The 23,397-nt window shown below is 33.8% G+C and overlaps 2 protein-coding genes and 1 long non-coding RNA gene across 5 annotated transcripts in view; 1 reads left to right on the plus strand and 2 right to left on the minus strand.

Annotated features, from left to right (window-relative positions):
- Nucleotides 1-1,602: 1,602 nt before the first annotated feature.
- The window catches only part of LOC107460464 (uncharacterized), a 46,564-nt gene continuing 24,769 nt past the window's right edge, over nt 1,603-23,397 (plus strand). The window contains exons 1-2 of one of the 2 annotated variants that reach the window (XR_008007048.1): nt 1,603-2,241; nt 2,397-5,553. Coding sequence is in view for 1 of the 2 variants with exons in the window: in XM_016079140.3 (XP_015934626.1) it covers nt 2,583-5,384 (2,802 nt within the window). In the remaining variant the exon portion in view is untranslated. Of the gene's footprint in view, nt 2,242-2,396; nt 5,792-23,397 lie in introns of those variants that run through there. The other variant, XM_016079140.3, reaches the window with a different exon arrangement.
- Nucleotides 9,312-10,607, minus strand: LOC107488912 (uncharacterized). Its single transcript, XR_002364930.2, has 3 exons — nt 10,215-10,607; nt 9,675-9,740; nt 9,312-9,585 (listed from the first exon to the last, which is right to left on the minus strand). It is a non-coding gene; the product is annotated as an uncharacterized LOC107488912 (long non-coding RNA).
- On the minus strand, nt 17,482-22,574 carry LOC107461331 (uncharacterized). Of its 2 annotated transcripts, none has more exons than XM_016080809.3 (11): nt 22,169-22,574; nt 21,740-21,918; nt 21,016-21,238; nt 20,741-20,870; nt 20,464-20,664; nt 20,127-20,258; nt 19,908-20,036; nt 18,947-19,359; nt 18,540-18,756; nt 18,250-18,440; nt 17,482-17,898 (listed from the first exon to the last, which is right to left on the minus strand). In XM_016080809.3, the coding sequence occupies exons 1-11, from the start codon at nt 22,525-22,527 to the stop codon at nt 17,721-17,723; spliced, it is 2,352 nt and encodes a 783-aa protein (XP_015936295.1). In that variant the 5' UTR covers nt 22,528-22,574; the 3' UTR covers nt 17,482-17,720. The 2 variants fall into 2 exon arrangements, with proteins under 2 accessions (XP_015936295.1, XP_015935644.1); XM_016080158.3 differs by having other exon boundaries at nt 20,741-20,882.

The raw sequence follows: 23,397 nt of genomic DNA on the forward strand, positions 1-23,397 counted from the left end.
CTAAAATAAAGTTCTGTTTTTTTCATTTTTTATTATCAATCTATGCTTTTTTTTAAATTATAGTCTAAATATATGCTTTAAAATATTTCATTCTCCAAATAATTTTTTATTTTTTCAGTTATAAAATTACTATATTCCGGTTCATTCATCGTAACTTCAACAATTTAAAATTAACACAAAAAATTCAGAATGTGAAGCATACAAATTAATTAGTTGCTGTTTCGTTAAAAAAATATGTATTAAATTTGTTGTTGAAATTATTAAAAATTTTATTATCTGGATAATTTTTTAATTATGAATGGAGATGGAAAAAAAGAATTACTATAATTGTTGATGAAAAAATATAGATAATAGTAATGGTGGTGAAAGTAGATGAAGATATTTTTGACTTTTTAAAATTTTATATGTTTTATGCATGTTATTTTGCCAAATATATAACTTATATATATTTTGTGTCTATATCTATATAGTTTATGTGTCTGTGTCTATATACTAAACAAACAGAATATATGTATAGTTAATTATTATGACGTATTTATTTATGAAAGATTGTTATATAGATAACAATTTTTGGAGCAAAAGTTCATCTATTTTAGGATTCATTATAAATAGAGAGAAGTTGATAAATGTTATATGAAAACTTAAAGTATAATGAATGTTTCATTATTTAAAACTACATTATTTCCATACTTATGTGATAGCAACGAAATACGTACTATTATAGATAATGAAATACATTGGTAACTCTATTTTGTTTCGCACAATCTATTGATGAAAAGATACATGTTTACTGTTTATTATTGTAAAAGATTTAATTGATACTTTTTTTTAAAAACTAATTAATTTTAGATTAAAATCTTCGAGAATTTAATTACCATTTTACTCTTTTAAAATTTTTTAACAAACTATAAAAATTTTGACAAACTATAAAAACAAAATTTTTTTATAATAATATAAATATTTTATGGCCAGCGGCAGACCCTTAAATGGAACTCAGATCCGCAACAGATTAGTCCTTAACCTGTCCGATTGAAAAATACCGTTTGAGTAAACCAAAATATATATATAATAGTTGACTTTAATTATATATATAACATGAGTTGTATATTAATAGCAACTGAAATATTTAAAAGAATTTAACTAAAAGTACTTTTAAGATTTAGTTGAAAAAATTATTTAAGACTAAATAAAATCCAAAATTTCAATATATTTATTAGAATAAAACTTTAAATATTTTTATTCATAATAATTCTAACATTTTTTTAACGCATAATGACCTAAAATCCTATTTTAAATAGTAGATATTTACTCCATTGGACTTTGGGATTGGAGAGGGTTTGGACTTTGAGCTGTGTGGTTTTTGCCCCATTCAACACATAACACATAACAGCTTTTACAAGATAGCTGATTGTTTGACTTTTTGCCATGACTTCAGCCCGTGAGCCCCACCACCCAACATAGATAAAGAGAACCTCAATTATTATTATTATTAATTAATTAATTAATTAATTAATTAATTAATAACAGAGGCAAAATCAGAAATTGATTTTAATATCACTGAGACCATTTGGCGTTTGCGAGAGTCAATGTCCCCTTCTCCTTTGTTGTTAAGCAACGGTTGAAACATAGTGGAGGCAGTGTTTTCGATCAAAGGGAGAGAGAGAGAGAGAGAGAGAGAGAGAGAGAGAGCACAGAACGGGGTTTATGCTTTAATTGAAATTTCTATTCTTTTTTTCCTTCTTACTTTTGTCATCTTTTTTCTTTTTTATTATTTATTTTCTTTGCTGTTTCGTTCGCCTTTTGGATTTCAATTTCAATTTAGAGAAGAAAATCCAACTGTGGAAGATACGAACCTACTTATCAATTATCATACCGCTATGTTTTGTATTTACTTCTCTTTAGTAAAAGAGCATTTCATGTTTTTAGGCGCTTTGCTTTAATTATGCTGCTCTGAAATTACAGAGAGAGAGAGAGAGAGAGAGTTCCTTGTGGAGTGCCTCTCCCTCCTAATTGAAGCTCCATAGTTACTGTTACTTGTCCTAGGATTCTTCTTCAAACCCATTTCTCATTATTTTTTGGTTGGGGAGAGTTTCTTCTCTTGTATATGTGAGAGTTGCTCTGCAAAGGTTTGGGATCTGGATTTCTAGGGTTTGAGGGTTATGAGCTTTTGACTTTTTCTCTCTCCATCTTCGGCATCACACTTTCCTTTTGTAAGAAGTTGGGTATTGAAACCTACTCCAGGTAAAATGAACTGTTTTTTTCTTTATTACTTTCCTTTTTCCCCCTTTTTTTCTTTTTTTTTTTTTCATTTTTCTTCTTCTTGGTGATTGGTGTTTTTTCACCGGAAATGGTGAGCTGAGTTGTTTGTTCATTCTCTCAAAAATCACACCTTTCAGGATTTCGATCGTTGGGGAAATGCAGGGTTGTGGTCTTCGTGGAATTAGGGAGTTTTAGCTCAATTTGTTACAGGTTGATGGGCTGAAACTTTACTTCTTGTCTGTGTTGTGTTCGTTCAAGTGACTCAATTCAAGCTTCCTGGTTCTCTCATCTGAAATTGATTTTTGAGAGCAGTGGAAGGTATCATGCATCTCTCACTATGGAAGCCCATTTCCCACTGTGCTTCTCTGCTCTTGGACAAGAAGAGCAGGAGGAAAGATGATGATTCCGTGGTCGAGATAAGGAGGAACCCATCAATGCTTCGGAAGCTGCAAGAGAACAAGCTTAGGGAAGCTCTTGAAGAAGCTTGTGAAGATGGTTCACTCTTCAAATCTCAAGACATAGAGCCAGAGACTGTTGCCAACCAGGATGAAAGCTTTGGGAGATCCCGTTCCCTTGCCAGGCTGCACGCCCAGCGGGAGTTCCTTCGTGCCACTGCCCTTGCCACTGATCGCACTTATGAGTCCGAGGAGGAAATTCCCACCTTACAAGAGGCATTTTCGAAGTTCCTCACTATGTACCCCAAGTACTCGTCATCAGAGAAAGTTGATCAGTTGAGGTCTGATGAGTATTCACATTTGGCACCTAAGGTGTGCCTTGATTACTGTGGCTTTGGTCTGTTCTCTTTTGTACAGACTATTCACTACTGGGACTCTTCTACATTTAGCTTGTCTGAGATAACTGCAAATTTGAGTAACCATGCACTTTATGGTGGTGCTGACAAAGGAACAGTTGAACATGATATAAAGGTTAGAATCATGGATTATCTGAATATTCCTGAGAATGAATATGGCCTTGTTTTTACTGTTAGTAGAGGGTCAGCTTTTAAATTGCTGGCTGAATCATACCCTTTCCATACAAACAAGAAATTGTTGACCATGTTCGACCATGAGAGCCAGTCGGTTGCTTGGATGGCTCAGTGTGCCAGGGAGAAAGGTGCCAAAGTATGTAGTGCATGGTTTAAATGGCCAACCCTCAAACTCTGCTCCACCGATTTGAGAAAACAGATTTCCAGCAAAAAGAAGAGGAAGAAGGATTCAGCTACCGGTCTGTTTGTGTTCCCAGTTCAGTCCAGAGTAACTGGTGCTAAGTATTCGTACCAGTGGATGGCCTTGGCACAGCAGAACAACTGGCATGTCTTGCTTGATGCTGGATCATTGGGGCCTAAGGACATGGATTCACTTGGGTTGTCCCTATTCCGGCCAGATTTTATAGTTACATCATTTTACAGGGTGTTTGGGTATGATCCAACAGGTTTTGGATGTCTTCTGATCAAGAAATCAGTTATGGCAAGCCTCCAGAATCAGTCTGGGAGTACTGGCTCTGGAATGGTTAAGATTACTCCTGAATTTCCAATATATTTGGGTGATTCAGTTGATGGATTGGATGGATTGGCTGGTATTGAGGATGAGGAAGTCATTGCTGCTGGTGATAAGACTTCTGAAACTCGTCAGGGCTCTCAATTACCTGCCTTTTCTGGTGCGTTTACGTCTGCTCAGGTCAGAGATGTATTTGAGAATGAAATGGATCAAGACAGCTCAGAAAGAGATGGAACTAGCACTATATTTGAAGAGACTGAAAGCATATCTGTTGGGGAGGTGATGAAGAGTCCTGTCTTCAGTGAGGATGAGTCATCGGAAAATTCATTTTGGATTGATTTGGGTCAGAGTCCAGTCGGGTCTGATGGTGTTGGTCATTTAAATAAACCGAGGATGTCTTCTCCCTTACCATCCATGTGGTTTAATGGGAGGAAGGCCCAGAAGCAACATTCTCCAAAACCAACATCCAAGAAATATGGAAGTCCTATGTATGATGACAGAGATGTAAATCTAGGTCTTCATGATGATCGCCATGTATTGTCATTTGATGCTGCTGTCCTAATGTCACAAGAGCTAGACCGGGTCAAAGAAGTTCCGGAAGAAGAGCAGGATGAGTCTAATCACTATTCTAGAAATGGTAATTCATCAGATCATTTAGAAGCCAATGGAATATTGGAAGAACCTGGAACCAGTGAAGCAGCGCAAAATGGATCTGTTGCTTTGAAAGGATCCTGGCTCAATCAACATCAAAGCTTAGAGAACAGCTCTACCTCTGAAATATGTTGTGATGTTAAAGAAAGTGCCATAAGAAGGGAAACTGAAGGTGAATTCAGGTTATTGGGTAGGAGGGAAGGGAATCGATATGGTGGTGGCAGGTTTTTTGGTTTGGAAGAGAATGAACACACCAGCAGGGGAAGAAGAGTGTCATTTAGCATGGAGGATAATCGTAAAGAGTACCTAAACCAGACCCTAGAGCCAGGGGACATATCTGCAGCTAGCATAGATGATGAAGAGGCTGTCACAAGTGATGGAGAATATGGTGATGAGGAGGGTTGGGGCAGGAGGGAACCAGAGATAGTATGCCGGCATATAGATCATGTAAATATGCTTGGTCTCAACAAAACTACATCCAGGCTTAGGTTTTTGATAAATTGGCTTGTGACCTCCTTATTGCAGCTGAAGTTACCTGTTTCTGATGGGGATGAAAAAGTGAATCTTGTCCACATCTATGGCCCTAAAATAAAATATGAGAGGGGCGCAGCTGTGGCTTTCAATGTCAGAGACAGAAGCAAGGGGCTGATCAATCCAGAGATTGTCCAAAAGCTTGCTGAGAATGAAGGGATCTCTCTTGGTATTGGTTTTCTCAGTCATATAAGGATCCTTGATGGCTCAAGACAGCAGCGGGTATCCCTGAATCTTGAAGATACATCTCTTTGCAGGCCGATGGAGAATGGTCGGCGGGATGGAAAAGGCAGCTTTGTAAGGCTTGAAGTTGTGACAGCTTCACTGGGCTTTTTAACCAACTTTGAAGATGTGTATAAATTGTGGGCTTTTGTGGCTAAGTTTCTTAACCCGGCATTTATCAGGGAAGATAGTCTTCCAACTGTTGAAGAAGGGTATGAGACATAAGTTGGCAGTGACTTTATCAGATTCTGGAAACTGAAACTGGACCTGAAACATCATTTATTTGAAGATCCTAACCGGGAGCGGCAGCTGGAAGAATGAATGTGATCATTTGTATGATCTGTCAAAATGGACAGATATTCATCTCTGCGTCAAAGTCAGACGAGGCAAGCAGGTGGATTTCTTGATTTATGTTTCATGTTGCTTAGATTTTTCATTTTTCTGTCCCCGTTTTTTTATCTTCTTGTAGAGTTGGCCTTATCAGATTTGTTACATATTGGGGAGCCATGGTGTTGTTTGAAGCAATATTTTATGGGTAGAATCTCTATTGTTTAAAAACTTTTCTTCTGTTGCATACTCAACTTTTGTAAAAAGGGTAGTGTTAATTTTATGCTATAGTTACAGATCATCAATTTTGGTGCTTTCTTTGTTGGTCGTATATTTCATTATTTGTGCTAATCTATTGCATACTCAACTTTTATAAAAAGGGTATTGTACATTTTATGCTATTGTTTCGGATCATCCATTTTGGTGCTTTCTTTGTTGGGCTTATATTTGTGCTAAGTATAAGAATTGAAACATTGAATTTGACTGATAGGTTATATTATAGAATTAGATCCAGAATGAGCTTATTGTGGCTGCTGATTGTTGGTAGACATTGTCCAACTGTTTGGTAATATTGGAAATCAATTCTTTAATCCTTCAGTATAATGGTGGAAAATGCTAGTTTGTTGCGGGTAGGAAATGCTAGTGTAATGGTAGGAAATTAAGTCTAGTCTCATTTTGGATCCTTCAAAATTCAAATATTCTAATATGCTTTTTATGGAATAATAAAAAGTCAATAGTTAAGTCATATATAATGCCTAATTGCATGTCTCTCTTATGTCTTTCTCAATCAGATAATTAATTAATATATTATTGGATTTATAACTGTTGGATAATTGGTTCAAATGATTGGAATTATTTAGTATTATTGACGATGTATAACTTTTGGATAATTGGTTCAAACCTATGAAGCACGGACACTTCGCTGAGTTATCGTGTCTGCTGTGTTTAACTGTGTCTTGATAAAAAATAAAAAATTCTTCTCCGGACACGCCTGTACACACCTAAATACCATCACGTGTCCGCGTATCCAGTCTTATTCTTAACATATATTCTTAAAATAAATTTAGATATTGTATATATTATTATTTATTAAAATAAAAAATATTTTAAATACTTGATATAATTAAAATAAGATATTAAAAATAATTAAAAATTTTAATTTATATTTTAATATCAATAAAATATCAAAATATCATTACAATTTATCTAAAAGATACTTTATATTTTATATATATGCGTGTTTCCGTGTCATGTAAGATTTTAAAATTTGTGTGTCGTTGTGTTCTGTATCCGTATCATGTATCATAAGTTCAAATGATTTCTTTTCTGAGTAACAGTTAGTTTATTTATTTTATTGTTTTCTTAAAATTATTGGCACTATGTAAGTTTGTAATTAATTTAATTGGGCACCTCAACGCTCAACCAACGTGAGTAACCGAAGCTTCAAGACTGCATCTTTTGGCTTTTTCTGTAATTGATGTACTTCTAAAAAAAATACGATATAACTATACGTCTATACGTTTCTACGTAACTATTATAACGAAAACCATACACATATATTTATTTCTTATGAGTGAAAGTTATCATCATGGTTGGGCCTCACCTACTAAGTATTGTTTCATAAAGGCCAATTGTCAACACCAAAAACGATAAATAAACAAACAGATAAAGGACTATTGTCAAAGATTACATTATGCATTTATGCTGTCTTTCCAACCAGCAATTGACAAATCATTGAGCCTACTCTTCAATTGGAATGAACAAATTGTTGGGTTTGGCATGCATTGCATTGGACAGCGAAGCCAACTCATGAGACGTGACGTGACGTGTGAAAAAAAAATAAAAGGAAGGAACGTGGAGAAAAAGAAAGGCCTTTGGCATCATCACTCGAGTGTTCCACTCTCCAACAATGGTCGTGTTATCAAAATTTCCACTTTTGTCGTTACAGTAAAATTCAATTTTCACTCGTTGTAGGGGTGTACATGGCCGGGTCGCATCGAGTTTGACTTAATCTAGACTCGATACGAAATATAGATTGAGCCTAATTTTTAGACCTTAATACGATTTTAAACTCGATAAAACCTACACATCTTTGGATCGGGTGAAAACCGAGACTTTAGCATGTAAAAATCACTTAATCTCTAACCATTATTTTACAATTCGTATAGTAAAATTCACTTAAAAAAATTTAACAAGAACCAACCATTCTCTAAAATTAAAGCATAACTATAATTAATACTAATATTGTCTAATAACACCAAATATTTAAATCAATACAAATAACACAATATTATGCATTAGTCTAAAGTCTTATGCATTTTAAACATAAAACATTAACTTATAATCTTATAATGACTAATAACACAAAATATTAAGATTTACAATATTTAAATTTCACATAAGAATAGCCATTATCCATTACTAATAACACAAAATATTAATTGTGTATGATGACCGGATCACCGGGTTGAGTTCGAATGGTCCGAGTTATGGCTCGGACCCGACCCGAAATAATGATAGGGTCTATTTTTGAGACCCTTACCCGACCTTAAACCCGATAAAATCACACTAAATTAGCCCCTAAAATATTTGAAATTGGGCTGGATTTTTGGACCGGTCCGGATCATGTACACTCCTAACTCATTGGATGATAGTTGCGAGACATTAGAATTTCGAAGGTTTTGATTATTTGAAAATAATTCGTATTTAACTATAGTTTCCGCTCTATGATTATCAATTTATCATGATATTGTACATGGTAATGTGTGTTTAGTTAGAAATAATTTATTATTTATTGTAATGCACATATATTTGGTTGGGTTATTTAAAGTTGACCTCAATTTGTGTAATAATTCATTGTACAATTAAAGGTTTTAAGATTAGTAATTGGTTTGCATGTCGGTTATAATTAGAAAAAGGTGAATGTTATAGTGTTTAAGACATGGTGCTTAACTTACTAAAAAAGGTAAAGAAATAATATTTAATAAATTTTAAATATTTTATTTTTATTTTATACATTTTATTTTATACTTATAAAAGTAAATTAGTCAATTTAGACACCACAATAAAAGACACCATAGAATTCATCTTAAAAAAAATTAATTATCAAGAACATAATATGAAAAGAATTTGAAAAAAATTGTTCATGTTAATAAAAAAGAAAATTATCATGATAATAATGAAGAGTGATTGACAACAATGGCTTGTAAGAATGACAATGGCAATGGCAGCCAACCGTTTGGAAATTGGTTTAGGGTTTGAACTTGAGAGATTGTGACAATGGTAACCAATGCTTTTAATCAAGGTTCTGAAAATTAAACTGGTCATCAAACTGCTCTAACTACTGGTTTATTGGTTTATAGGTTCAACCGGTTGAATCGTGGTTGAACTGTAAAAACTGTTTTATAATAAAATAATAAATAAAATATAAATAAATAAAGTGATACTACATAGTGGTACTACATTTGTATCGGCCTTTTTGGTAGTAAGACATACATGAACTTCAAATCTCTCTACATAGTGGTACTACATAGTTTTACATAATCATTTTGACTCTCATACAATGAAATCCTGGACTATAATGAGTTATTAATGAAGGTAAAATTGACACAAAGAAAGTGTGCTGTACCTTTGATTTCTTTGATCTGCTTTGTTTTGATTTTCTTAATCGAAAGATTGTCTTAAACCAATGGCTTGAATCCATGCTTGATATGAAGTAAGTAACTTCTTTCCCATGGACATAACCCTGGTAGTAATTTTAGTTGAAAATATGATCTACCTACCATACAGAATAACAAAAAAAGTAATAACAAAACTGCTGACCAAAAATAAAAATACATATTAAGAACTTATTAATGAAAGTATGAAACCAAATACATGTTGATCCAACAAACTAAACCAAACTAAAAAAAGAAAAACTGTGAAGAAAAAGATACAAAAAGTGCATACACAAACACAAAAAAAATCAATTAAATCTAAAGTTTTCAACTCACAAACAGTAATAATATTCTCATAATTGTCCAACCAATAATACTCAGAATTGAATTTAATTGATAATACCTGCTTCTTTTTTATTTCTTTGATTTTTTATTTTTGGTTCCTGAGAAGCAAGAAATTAGGGTTAGTTTCAAAATCCAGCATTAAAACTAAAGGAAATAACAATATAACATTAACTTGCAATCGATTTACCAGGACATGGACAGCAACTCGCACAAACTTGAAAGGTCTGCTTTTTATATCTGCTTCCTATTGAAACTACCGAGATTTACAATGGAAGAAATATTATTAAACAGCAAGTTTATTTCTAACATGTTGATTACCCAAAAAAATCACACAGTACAGAAATTTTCATTCAAAAATAGTACTCAAACACAGCAGAGCATTCGGTGCTAATCAAGAATCAAATAATCATTCAACAAAAACACAAAATATTCAATAATCATTCAATAATTTTTGAACAGAGCATAAAAAACCAAATTTAGGGGAGGGTTTGATGCAAAAAAAGCTTTTTTCCCTCAATTTTTCGAAGTACTTTTTTTAACCCAGCAACAAGTAACAACAACAAAGTTCATAGCTTAACTAACAATGATTATTCAACAATTATTCAACAAAGTTCACAGTTCAATTCACAGAAAAATCATAGTTCACAGCAACCTTCGAACTGGCTTGAACAGAACTTAACTAACAATAATTATAAAAAATTATTCAATTATAGTTTAAAAAAAATACCTAGAAGCTAGAAGCCTTAAACAGAGTATGCAAGAGGGAGAGACCGAGACAAGGAGCAACTTCGAACAGGCTTTGGAACGGGACAGTGGCTACAGTGGAACAGAGCTGGCGCCGGCGGGACCGTGGTTGCGCGATGGAGGCTTCCACGTTCGCAAGGGAGTAGCGTGATGGAGGGTTAGGAAGGTTGCGATGGCCGCTGCGTGATAGAGGGGAAGTGAGGGAGAAGGTGGTGGCTGTTTGAAGTTGGAAGTTCCGACGGCGGCATTAGCAGGCGGTGGCTGGAAGGAAGTGACGGAGGACCAGGACCTCGATGAGAAGAGCTATGGACTGAGTGTGAGAGAGGCAGAGCGAGGGTTCTGGAGTTTGGGGTTGGGTTAGGGCTGGAGTAGTGGAGTTAGGTTAGGGTTGGAGGTTGCAAACGACGGCATTTGCTTCCTAATTTAAAAAACCGGTCGAGTCACGGTTCGGTTCAACCGACCGGTTCCTTACTGGTTCGACGGTTTAATCATGGTTTTTAAAATCAGCGGTTTTAACATCTAACCGATTCGTTTTTAGCAACGGTTCACGGTTCGACCGGTTCGATCGGCCGGTCCAAACCGGTTTTCAGAACCTTGCTTTTAATGGAGCAGCAAAGCAACCTCCTTAGCCATCTCCCTTGCGCTTCTCCAAGTTCTTTCAGGTCATCCCTCACATGGTATTTTGTTATTCTGATTATTTTCTACTGTTTTTGTTGTTTTGGATCCAGTTATGTCAATGAATTGGTAATCTACTATTGATGATCTCTCATAGAATTCTGTATTTGCTTATACTCCCCTTCTCTTATAAATGAATCTTTGACATTGGATCTGGTAAATGTTACTCCTTTGGTTTCAAAATAACTGTGAATTTGGATAATGTAAGAAAGTATAATCTGTTTTGTAATCTAGGTTGGTCAATGGACTTTATAGTTTGAATCAGCACAGCATGCTATGCTATCAACTCCTACAGAGAAAAAAAATAGCATATCATACAATCTTATCCAAACCTGACCCTTCCCTTAAGACTAATTATTTAAGCAAAATCAGACTAAAAATCTCAAGTGATATTGTTAAAATTTTAATGATGGTAAAATATGAAACTATTAAAGAAGATTTTATTTATCCCATTTATTCTTAATATATAAAAATAGATACATAAGCATACATCACATTACTTTTGAGACATTTCTTTCCTCTTACTAATGTCATGTCAGCAATATTACTTACTTGGCACAACTTTAGAATCAACCACTCAATTTTTGCCAAATCAACTATTATTTCCAAATCAACAAAAAAAAATAAAATATACAAATAAAAAACTAAAAAATAGAATCCAATAAATTTGTAACCTACAAATACATTGAATTCATATTCCTATATTTATTATATCTTACCATTATAAACAATACAATAAATTTATAACCGCAACAATTAATTTATTAATTTTATAAATAACTCACTAAAGGTAATAAATATCCATATTATAAATGTCATAATAATATTATTAATCATAATAAATTTTACGTTATAAGTATTTAAATTCCATACCATTTAAACTACATATATAAGTCTCTTATCACTATTCTTTCACATAACATTAAATTTAGCACAAAAAATTTATTTTCGAATTGCACATTTCAAACTTACTCAATAGAGTATCATTCTTTCAGGGCAGAACAATTAGAAATCGAATAACTATCCAAGATCTAATGGTCATGCAATGAGAATCTGATGATCAGGTATGACAAAAAATCACTATTCCTTCACATAATATCAAATTTAGCAAAAAAATTTATTTTCGAATTGTACATTTCAAACTTACTCAATAGAGCATCATTCTTTCAAAGCAGAACAATTAGAAATCGAATAACTATCCAAGATCTAATGGTCATGCAATGAGAATCTGATGATCATGTATGACATAAAAAAAATCACAACATGTATCATACATTCATACTTACTCAAATATCATATACCTAATGATAACATAAATTGAATATTAGAATAGGAAAAGATCTTCACAATTTTAGTAACTATAAACGAAATTGATGACAAATTAGGATGAAACCATGTTAAATGTAAAAAGTGCCAGAAGAAATCATATAAGAAAAAGAAACAACTACATTTGTGGCACATGTAATCAAACACCACAATATCCAACAATAAGGTAACTCTATATATTTTTCATAATCTCATCTATCAAATTATTAGTTGCTAACCCAATACTTATTTTAGGTTCAGAATTCAATTAAAGGTTTCAGATCAAGGTGTTACAATAATTTTTGTACTATTTGATGGCGACGCAAAAAACTTTTTGGGCACAACTGCTTCAAATCTAATGACATTTCAGAAAAATAACGATATTGAAGGACCACCCTATCAAGAGATTAAGGAGAAAGAAAATCATATAAATTCAAGATACATCTTCGAAAGAAGAACATACATACAAAGATGAAACCAAATAACACAATAGAAAGTGCATCAAACTCAATAATTCATAAAAAACATGTCTTCACAAAAACCTACGACAAAAAGAAGAAAGCAGTAACTCTAACAACCAACAAAAAAAGGAGGACGAGCGCCACATAAGATGACTAAGTCCATCAACTAAAACAAATGTAAAAATCAAACCACCAAATAAAAATGTTACTTTGTATAACTCCAACATCCAAATCTTTTGTACTACAAATTATTTAAAATAAAACACCTTTTAATTTACACATATTTAATTTATTTCTACAAAACATAACAATTTTTAATATTTATTATATACTATCATTAATTTACCGTCCCGCACATTGCACGGGTCTCATTCTAGTTAGTAATAATGACCAGAGTGTAATATTTACTAACCTTCAATTGCAGAAGCTGATATGATAAATATGCACAAGCATGTATAAGACATTATACATGTATGACAAATATGACCAGAGTGTAATATCATAGGATGTTGACTAATAGTTCTAATGTTCCCTTTGTCTGTATAGACTTTCACCCATGAGTTTATCACTTCTAATATAGCTTGACTAATCTCCCTCCATCTTTTGTAACACTATACCATTAGTCTAATAGTTAGTAGACTCCTTTTATAAGGGGATAAACTCTAACAGTATATATTAGTTAGTTTTAACGGTGAAAGGCTTATGTTTTTATTCAAAATTACCTTCAAAAGCTAATTATATTCATGAGCTTAGTTAGGGGTTAAGCATCAAATGATCAAAGTGACAAATGAGTGAATAAACAATGGCTTTGGAACCATGAATGTTAAACGATGAACTCTTCAAATAAGCATATTTATCTCGGGCTAAGTTCAATATGGCAACAATTATCTTCTTTGCTTATAAGTAAAGAAACAAACTAGATGTATCATAATGCAACACACAAAACCTTTCTTCTTTTATTATCATCGTTTCATAGCAACTTATGAATTACCAAGTAAAGCATTCGCTTCATAATTATATAACCACCTGATTCTTCTCAATAGTTTCTTAAGTCATAAGTTATAAATAAATATTACACGGGATGGAATGTATGTACAAGAAGCAAGTTTTGAGACACCACTTTCAAAGATTCAATTAAGGTGAACCACAAAACCAACCCTTCATGTTATATAATGGTCTAACACCACCTTCAAATAGAGGATTAATAGGTTCTGAAGGGAAAGTAATGCTTTGTGATAATCAGCTTCATCTTCCAGATCAACAACCTGTTCTGTTTACAGATAATGAATCATTAGTTGAAGCTGTTGCAAAGGTGACTATTAAAGAGTCAACGTTCCTAGCTTGTTTGGAAATCCTCACCTCGAGCTTGGCAACCCAGGAAAACTCATCAAGTGATTGGAAGGATGATCTACATTCCACCATCATCCAGTGAGCTATATTATTTAAGATTGTTGCTTAATATTGTACAAGGACCAACAAGCTATGCAGATATCCGAACTTACAATGGCGTTATCTACTCATCATTTTGAGATGCATGGTATGCACACGGTTTGCTTGATGACGATAGAGAATATATTGATACCATTCAAGAAACAAGTCATTGGGGGTCAGGTCATTATTTGAGAAGGTTGTTTGTGACTCTATTGTGATCTAATTCAATTGTGTGACCCGAAGCTGTCTGGGAAAAAACAACCATGCTATTAAGTGATGGAATTTTGCATGATCATAGAGTAATGTTTGGCTTATATGGTAAGAAAAAGATTGTAACGACTAACCTTTCAATTAAATTTGACATGTTTCAAATGTTGGCAACATGTTTCCCTGTTATTTCTTTTATCTACCATATGTTTTCATCTCCAATACTAAATAATATTTTTACTTTGTCAACATTTCAGATATGGTTTTCAATGATGAAGAATTGAAGGAACTAACTTTGATTGATATTGAGCTTGAACAATAATGGAAAAAACCTGCGAGATTATCCTACCATGTTATTTCCATCACGAGATACCGACTACCTCAGACTGCAAAACAAATGATCTTTGATGAGTTAAATTATGATCGTGATGTATTAGAAGGCCAACACAATGAGTGCCTCTCAAAATTAACTGTAGAGCAAAGGAAGGTCTATGATAAGATCATCAATGCTACAAAAAGTCAACATGGACATGTATTCTTTTTGTATGGCTATGGAGGTACAGGAAAAACTTTCCTTTGAAAATTTTTAGCTTTCGCAATAAGATCAAATGGACAAATAGTGTTAACTGTTGCATCTAGCGGCATTGCCTCTCTGTTGTTACCTGGAGGTCAAACTGCACATTTTAGCTTTGCTATACCATTAACTCTAGATGAGTTCTCTATTTGCAACATCAAATAAGGAAGTCCATTAGCAGAATTAATTGTAAAGGCTAAGCTAATTATTAGGGACGAAGCTCCTATGATGAGCAAATTTTGCTTCGAGGCATCGAATAAGACAATGAGAGATTTGATGAGGTTCAACGATGATCAGAACCTACAAGTTCCATTCGGAGGTAAAACAATTGTCTTCGATGGGAATTTTAGGAAAATCTTGCCAGTGATTCCAAAAAGAACGACAAGACATCATAAATGCGTCTTTAAACTCCTCATACCTATGGCAACATTATGAAATATTAAGGCTCAATGTAAACATACGATGGCAATCTATGACTACAGATACTCAGGTAGAAGATTTAAAACAGTTTGCTAATTGGATTCTACAAGTTGGAAACGAAAAATCAGAAGGAACATCTGATGGATGCAATATGATTAAAATACCGCATGAATTTCTTATCACTGATTATAATAATCTTATTCAAGGAATTGTTCAAGCAACATATTCTGATTACATTGCTAACATGGCTAATGAAAGCCACTTGAAAGGCCGAACGATTTTAGTTCCTACAATTTATGTCGTAGATGAGCTGAATGATTACATGACTGCATTGAATAACAATGAATGCAAGATGTATGTGAGTTCCAATAAATGTGTTTTTGAAGGAGGTGTCAATGCAATTGAAGCCATGCACACACCAAGGTTTTTAGCAACAATTAGGTGCTCAGGGTTTCTAAATCATGAATTGAAGCTAAAGGTTGGTTGTTCTGTTATGCTTATTAAAAACATTAATCACTCATAAGGGCTTTGCGATGGTATGCAGTTGATAATTACAAGACTTGGAGATAAAGTCATCGAGGCACAATTGTTAAATTCCAACAACTGTGTCGATAAGGTCTTCATTCCGAGAATGACACTCACACTGTTAGATGTCAGGTTATCATTTAGATTCCAAAAGAGACAATTTTCTGTAATGCTCTCTTACGCAATGACAATAAACAAAAGTCAAGGACGGTCCTTGGAACACGTGAGATTACTACATAAAAAACCTGTTTTCATACATGGCCAACTTTATGTTGCCATCTCAAGAGTGAGAAATAAGAAAAGGTTAAAAATTTTAATTGCTCATGATGAAAACACAGACAAGATTGAGAATATTGTTTACCCTGAAGTCTTTAGAAATATATAACAATGCGTTTAACATCAGGTATTCTTTAAATCTTTTATGATTTATATATACATCAGGTTTTCCTCATAAAAAGCAATTTATTTCTTAGTTCACATTGCTGTGACTTTATTGTCGATCAGAATGCTACATTTCACCAACATTGTTTTCTTATTGCAATTTGTATCATCATGTATAATTCTCTTATATTTGGCTCAATCTTACAGATCCAGCTAGAACATCCGAATCTTCAATTTTAAATACTTAAAATCTTGCCACATCAGATATCAGATATCTTAGCATCAACAAGGGACCAAGACTCATACTGCTCACTTTAGTAATCTTAGTCTAACTCTTTATTTGTATCTCTATTACCTCAAACTTATGTCCTTTTCGTATCTTTTGACTGTTAGAATTCCATTTCAATTGTTAGTACATATTAGTTATTAATTCATAGCTACTATTTCTATATTTTCTACAAATCAAACCTTAGTCAATCACAATCATCAAAATACATGCCATTTATTTTTACTATATTATTCATATCATCAAAACATTTCTCAAGGATAAAAGAATAATATCAACTTCCTCACCTATTTCTTTTTCTTTATATAATTGTTGCATGCACAAGACGGGATTCGAACTCCCCAACACTTATTTAAGTGGACTAATGGACTAATTGTTAGACCAACCCAACTTAGTTTGGTGCTTCTCTTTAAATATTTTAAAATTTAATCATTTTTAATAATTAAATCTTTCTAGTAGTTTTTTAGATTGTATATTTTTTATTATTATACTTTTTTTATTTTTTATAGAACAAAATAAAAATAAATTAAATTTTTATAATTTATTATTTCTTATAATTAATTTATTATCAAATAAAATATAAAAATACTAATTTTTATCTTTTTATTTTTTATATCTGATTTTATCATATCGTTGTAACCAAACGGAACCAACAAGCCAAAATACATACAGAAAGTTAAGCTTATATAATCCACAAGAGAGAATTGTGCGTGTCACTACTGAAGTAGTAGAAAGAAAGCGGTCCATAGACAAAATCAGGTTCCCTGCAATGTATTTGACCTACAATAATTTAATATTTCAAACTTTTCAAAGATGTCTATTGTCATTCACCATTCACCAATCACCGATATCATTATCAAAGATATGAAAATAACCAATACGGAAAAAAAAAAGAAAAGAAAAAGACATGTAAATAGCTAGACAACAAAAACGAGCAAGTCATAGAGCTATAGGATCTGTAGTATGAAAAGGCCAAAGTCATGGATTAATGATACAAGAGATAACTATGCTATTATTCATTGTCGTCAAGACATATAAGAATTATTACATGTTGGTTATGAAACAATAAACCAGTGACATTTACAGGTAATAAACTTTCAAATTGTTGCATGAAAGTCGCTTTCTCCATTGGATTTGGAAATTGGAAGGCAAATGTTTCACCAGCTGAACTTCTCATTGGAGGTTGATTTTGCCATTTCTCTTTTTTAATATCAGTTGGCATATCTAAGAATCCATCATTTTGATAAGAAATGCAGCCTCTAATGCTGACTCCTTAGACTGCAAATAACGGTTTTCCTCCACTAAATCCGTGGTCAAATTCAGTAATATTGGCCGCTTCGGATCATATATAGTATGATCACGAACTCGTGCAACCCATTTTGCAGCTTCCCATACACCAAATCTGGATCACGGAAGCACAAAATCAGAGGTGCATTAGTTTAGTATGGTCAGTTTGTCTGACTTTTTTACTACATTCAAATAAAGAATAAAAATGTGCAGATAATCTAAGGAAATAAGGGTACAGTGAGTTTTTGACAGTGCAAGAAAAGTTCTATATGTGGAATCCTTCCATTGTTTAAATTATATTTTTCAAGGAGAGGAACATTTGAGAAATGCCTAGCATGGAAACACATCTGATTTCATTGTTCCACTTTAATCACAAGGATCTTCTCTCTTATGTCTTAACACTTCAACACAAGTCAACCAATTAAGAAACATGGATACCAACTGATGCAAAGGCATCAGAACTAACCTTGTATTGAAAGACGAGTTTACTAACACAGCTGGATAAAGAACATCCTTTTGAATATTATCATATGGAGAGTAGTCTCGAATTGCAAGAAAATCGTTAAGGTCCCCAGGGTAGCCAAACTCTTCATAATCAGCCGCTATAAGTGGTAGGACAGGATACAGAAGAGTGTTGGTAGGATCTAAAAATGGAACCTAAAGCACAAACAAGGAATAAGAAATTATTTGAATTAATGTTTTAAACTAGAGCAAGAAAATGTAAAATCCCAAAGAGGCTCAGAAATACTTGGAAACCTTTAAGACTGCAGCACGGAATAAATCTGGATGTTGATTAATGGCAGAAGCAACCAAGAGTCCTCCGGCGCTATATCCCCAACCTGCCAATTTATTTTCCTCCACAATATCTGTTTCAATGAGGAACTTGGCACAGGAAATATAATCATTGATTGAATTGTGTTTCTTTGTACGTCTCCCTTCATGATGCCATTTTTTACCATGACCACCGCCACCTCTGAAACAGAACAGCCAAAATGTTCATAGGTCAGAGATTTGAGACTTGAAAAGATAAAAATTATTGCAACAATTTGCAGTTACTTGGAAACAAATAAGAGACTACACGCATGAGTACGACAAAAGAATAGTATCCATACGAAAATGCATTGAGCACACAGTGGCCAAAGCATTTGTAGCTTACTGCTTACCTGACATCAGCATATGCAACAACCCAACCTCGATCTAGGAGGCTTTTTAGTTCACTGCGCCACCTTTTATCAAGTAACTCACCATAAGCTCCATGTCCATGCAATATCCCAGGTGTTTTATCCTCTGGCTTATTACTACGAGAAAAAACAATAGTCAAAGGAACCTTCACCCCATCAGCTGAAGGGACATCAAATTGTTCACAGGCGTAAAATTCAGACAATTCATTCCATGACTGGCTATCTTCCAACTTTGAATTCACAGGACCGGAACATTTTGAATTTGCATTGTCTAGGGTGACACTTGCAGAATTTGCTCCATAAAGTATTCGTGTTCTTTCATGAAGCATATTTTGCTGCTGAATAATGTTCCACCTACCAGTTGTCAGTTCATAATCAACCACAGCATCTGGCATCTGCAAGAAACTTGGTGAACTTAACGGAATTTTGGGATAGAACTTTGTTCCAAGTAGAGAATGAACAAGAATGATCTCTCCGGAGGAAGTAATATATGAATGGAGTATTTTGCAATCATGCCATATATAACAACAGCAAGCACACCAGAAATTGGAACAAAGCATCAGATAGAACGGACGAAAGTAGCTCAGAAATAATTAGAAAGCCAAAACCAATGGTACCAGACACACTGGCAAAATACATCATCACATATTCACTCAGTTTTATTTTCAATTATATCTTGCAGAATACTTGAGCGAAATCAATCAAAACAACTTAGTTCGAAACCAGTTTCCCGTTCATGCTCTCAAACTTTCCTTGAGTTCATGTTTAATGGGATTGATGAATACTGAGAGTCATTTGAAAAGATATGTTATGAAGGTAATAGATCAAAGAAACATAAAGAGACAACATCTTCAGAAATTTTTGAGAAGGGAAGACGGCAAACGTTCTATGTAGTCAACACTATCTAGAAGACAAAAACTTAGTAGTACTTGTATTTACATACCACAGGTGATGATATTATAAACCGCATGACCGACGAGTAGAAGTCATAATTTGGTCCAGGGGAAATTTGGCAAACATGTTTTGGAAGAGACAAGTACCGTATATCCAACTTCCTGAGTTTAACTGCCCCCTAAGACAAAAATAAGATTGTCCGTACAAATAGTTCAATAAGATAAAATTCATAATCAAGGGACTGATATAGCAAATTCTCTTTGATTACCTTCCCAGTTGACAATGGCAGTTTAACTGAACAAAGTCGAAAATTACAACCTTCCCTTAAAATCAGTGCTAAGTATTTGTCACTAAAATCAACATCCTCAACAATCAAATCTTCATCATTGAGAAATACCTCCTGCAGTTTATGAGGCAGTGGTATAACATGTAAGGTAAGTCTGATATTCAGAGGCAAGTGAAATGAGAAAACATAACTAGTTATTGTAAACATAGCATATCTCAACGTCTGAAATAAACACGTCCAAATTATCGTGTAATAGCATAACAGTGATAAACATGAAACCACCAACTAATTAAGAGAAAAAGGTAATGTCCTAAACTACCTCCCATTTTCTTGGATTTGATGGATCATTCACTGGACTACAGAGAAGATAATGATAATCAATTGATTGCCCAGCTCTTGGAGCATCTGTAAATAAATAAAGGTAACCTTGGTGATGCTCAATTATGCAATGAGCTAGAGAAGGGCATTCCCAAACTAGTTTCAAGCCGGATAATGGATCAGCTGCATTTATCAGAAAGACCTAAAAAATTGTTACAAATTCCCATACAGTAAGAAGGATCTTCACTTGACAAAGTTTTACAGAGGAGATCTTTTACCTTTGAAGAAGTGGTAGTGAATGTATTTACAGTCACAAATCTGAAGTCTTTTGTGTTGCGTATATTAATGTGAACATTTTCATCTGATTCTTCCAAAAGCAAAGCATCATCATCAGTTGATCCAATCAGACTGCAGTAGATCCTACGGTGTTAAGCAGGCAGATAGGATCAATGAATACTATACATGGATCCGAAAGCTAATAATCGTAACCATAAAATAGCATAACTAAGGCAACCAAGGCACTAATTAAACAAGAAATTCACAGTTCACCCACCGATATGGCCTTTTCTTCTGATCTGTTACAACGTAAAGCAATGCCTGACCATCTTTGGCCCATGCCAAGTTTGAAACCCGATCTACCTGAGGCTTACTACACAAGGAACCCGAGTTCAAATTTCTCACAGACAACTTAAAGTAGTCATTGTCTTTATCATACATGGTGTAAGCAATAAACTGATGGTTCGGCGAAACTTCAGACAATTCCTCATAAGCGAAACCTAAATAATAAAAGAGAAGGAAAACCATTTTAAGCATTCTAGAATAAATCTATTCACTTGCAAGTTGCAAGAGAATCATATATTCATTTCTTTTCTCTAACTAGCACAGAGCATCTACCCCTTTTCATAATCTAATACATAACCCACTCTTATCTGAAATATGATTTCTTTTCTTCTTTTTCTATAATTACAACAACCCTGCCACCTTTCATTCATTGATCTTTCTTTAGTTTCCAACAGGAATGGCATGGCATTATGGTAACTTCACCAACAGAGACAGTTGAAACTAGCCCATTCCACTAAATTCAGTCCTCCTTAGCACATTTCATATAAAATAGGTCTCGCTAACAAGTGTCCCAAAAAGCTAGCTAAGATTACCAAAAGGAAAAATTTTATACTTCCAATGCGTCGAATGTATAAAAAGATTCAAAATAGTTTCCACTATTACTACGGCACTTCTTATCTAAATCCATATAGTATGTTTAAATATAATAAAATGACCTCCAAATCTCTCTGCTTCTTGGTTGTAATCAATAAGCTTTTGTTCAATTCTCTTGCCAGAGGCAAAATCAAACCCAGCAGGAGGATACTTATGCGAAATGAACTCGTCATTCAAGCTGGCCAACCTTCTGCACAGCACAGGGTACTGTTTGCCTTCCTCAACACGACGATAGTACAACCTGCAACAACTCCTCAAAATTAAACCAAAACAAGAATAAACTACCGATTTAGTCCCCAAAAAGAAAGAAATACACGGATAATCATCCGAATATGAACAACCTTCGACAAAATGGCCTTTTCTACTGCTTAGATTTTGGGCTATTTTTGTCAAATTTCGGTTACTTGTTTTAGGAGCTAAATTATTTAAGTCATAATCTTTCTAATACGGTAATGGTGGTTTACACTGATGTAAGTTACTAGGTTACGAACCAAGGGCCCCATCGTAGAGGGGGAGTGGAGAGGTCGAAGGGAATTCGCGAAGCCATCTCGAACTGCAGCTTGTTCTGAAGTTTCTCGGAGTCGGACATGACGGCTTCGGTGTACTTCTCCTCTTGCTCCATGCAAACATCCATGTGCCTCATCGCAACCTTGTCGTTCAGGTTCGACATCCAGCTGTATGGGTCCTCCCACGTGATGCCGTGGAAGCTGAACTTCTGCGGCTTCTTTGGAGGCTTCGGAGGGGTTGGCGGTGACGGTGCCGTGGCTGGCTTCGGTGACCTGTACCTGCGGAGGAGGAAGACAAGGTTCTCGCGTCGAGCGACGGCGGCGAAACGGAAGAGGTGGCGCATGGTTGGTCCTGGAGTGGAGAGGGGAAGGGTTTTTGCTGGTTTTTTCTTTGTTGGACATGGAAGGGTTTTAGCTTAAAATTGTGTTTTCGACAAATAAATAAATAGAAAATATATTACCATTCCTATTTTTAATAATTTTTTTTAGATTTTACAGATTTTTTATTTAAATTAAATAAATATAAAATTTACGAAACTACATAAAATACAATATAATTATATATATACATAATACGTACATAATTAGTCACATTTGGATTACTAAGAAATTCCAAAAATTAAACACATTTTGAATAGTGAGACTCAATCTATATCAAAAGAGTTAAATGGAGTCTTAGTTTGTGCTTCTTTTTTTTCCTTTTCTTTTTGATTTGTTCTTTGTTGGTAACCATATATAAAACAAAGAAAAGTATTGGTGAATAATTGATATATCGGATGTTCAATTCAATAGGTATCTAGATGATTATGTTCATTATTTTTAATTGAATGGTTATTTTTTTTATTCGATTTACTCATGCACAATTAACAATAATTGTATATTCAGTTGACTAGATGTATAAATTCTAATATTAAAGTTTAGGAGATAATTTAAGAGTGGAGTATTTTTTATTTTATTTGGTCAATTTTAGAGTCTATTGTTTATATTATTTACAAAAATCATTGTTTATTTAACAAAACCCATAAAACAAATCTACTGATCTCATTTAACGAGAAAAAAATGTTATATACATTATTTTTAGGAGCGTGTTTACCATACTTATATCTTAAACTAGTTAATATTATTTGAGTTATAATTTATTGATGTCATTTCATTGTTACTTAGTCAATCGATAACTACCATAGCCATATCATCTATAGTTATAGTAGAATTTT

This window comes from Arachis duranensis, chromosome 1, assembly GCF_000817695.3.
Source record: "Arachis duranensis cultivar V14167 chromosome 1, aradu.V14167.gnm2.J7QH, whole genome shotgun sequence".
NCBI lineage: Eukaryota > Viridiplantae > Streptophyta > Magnoliopsida > Fabales > Fabaceae > Arachis > Arachis duranensis.

What these genes read in the sequence shown, in the direction of transcription:
- LOC107461331 (XM_016080158.3), bottom strand. Translation starts at nt 22,527, where the DNA reads ATGCGCCACCTCTTCCGTTTCGCCGCCGTCGCTCGACGCGAGAACCTT. An exon ending in CAAATCCAAGAAAATGGGAG is followed by an intron (nt 20,259 to 20,463) that starts GTAGTTTAGGAC and finishes CATAAACTGCAG; the next exon opens with GAGGTATTTCTCAATGATGA. An exon ending in TGCCATTGTCAACTGGGAAG is followed by an intron (nt 20,037 to 20,126) that starts GTAATCAAAGAG and finishes TTTTTGTCTTAG; the next exon opens with GGGGCAGTTAAACTCAGGAA.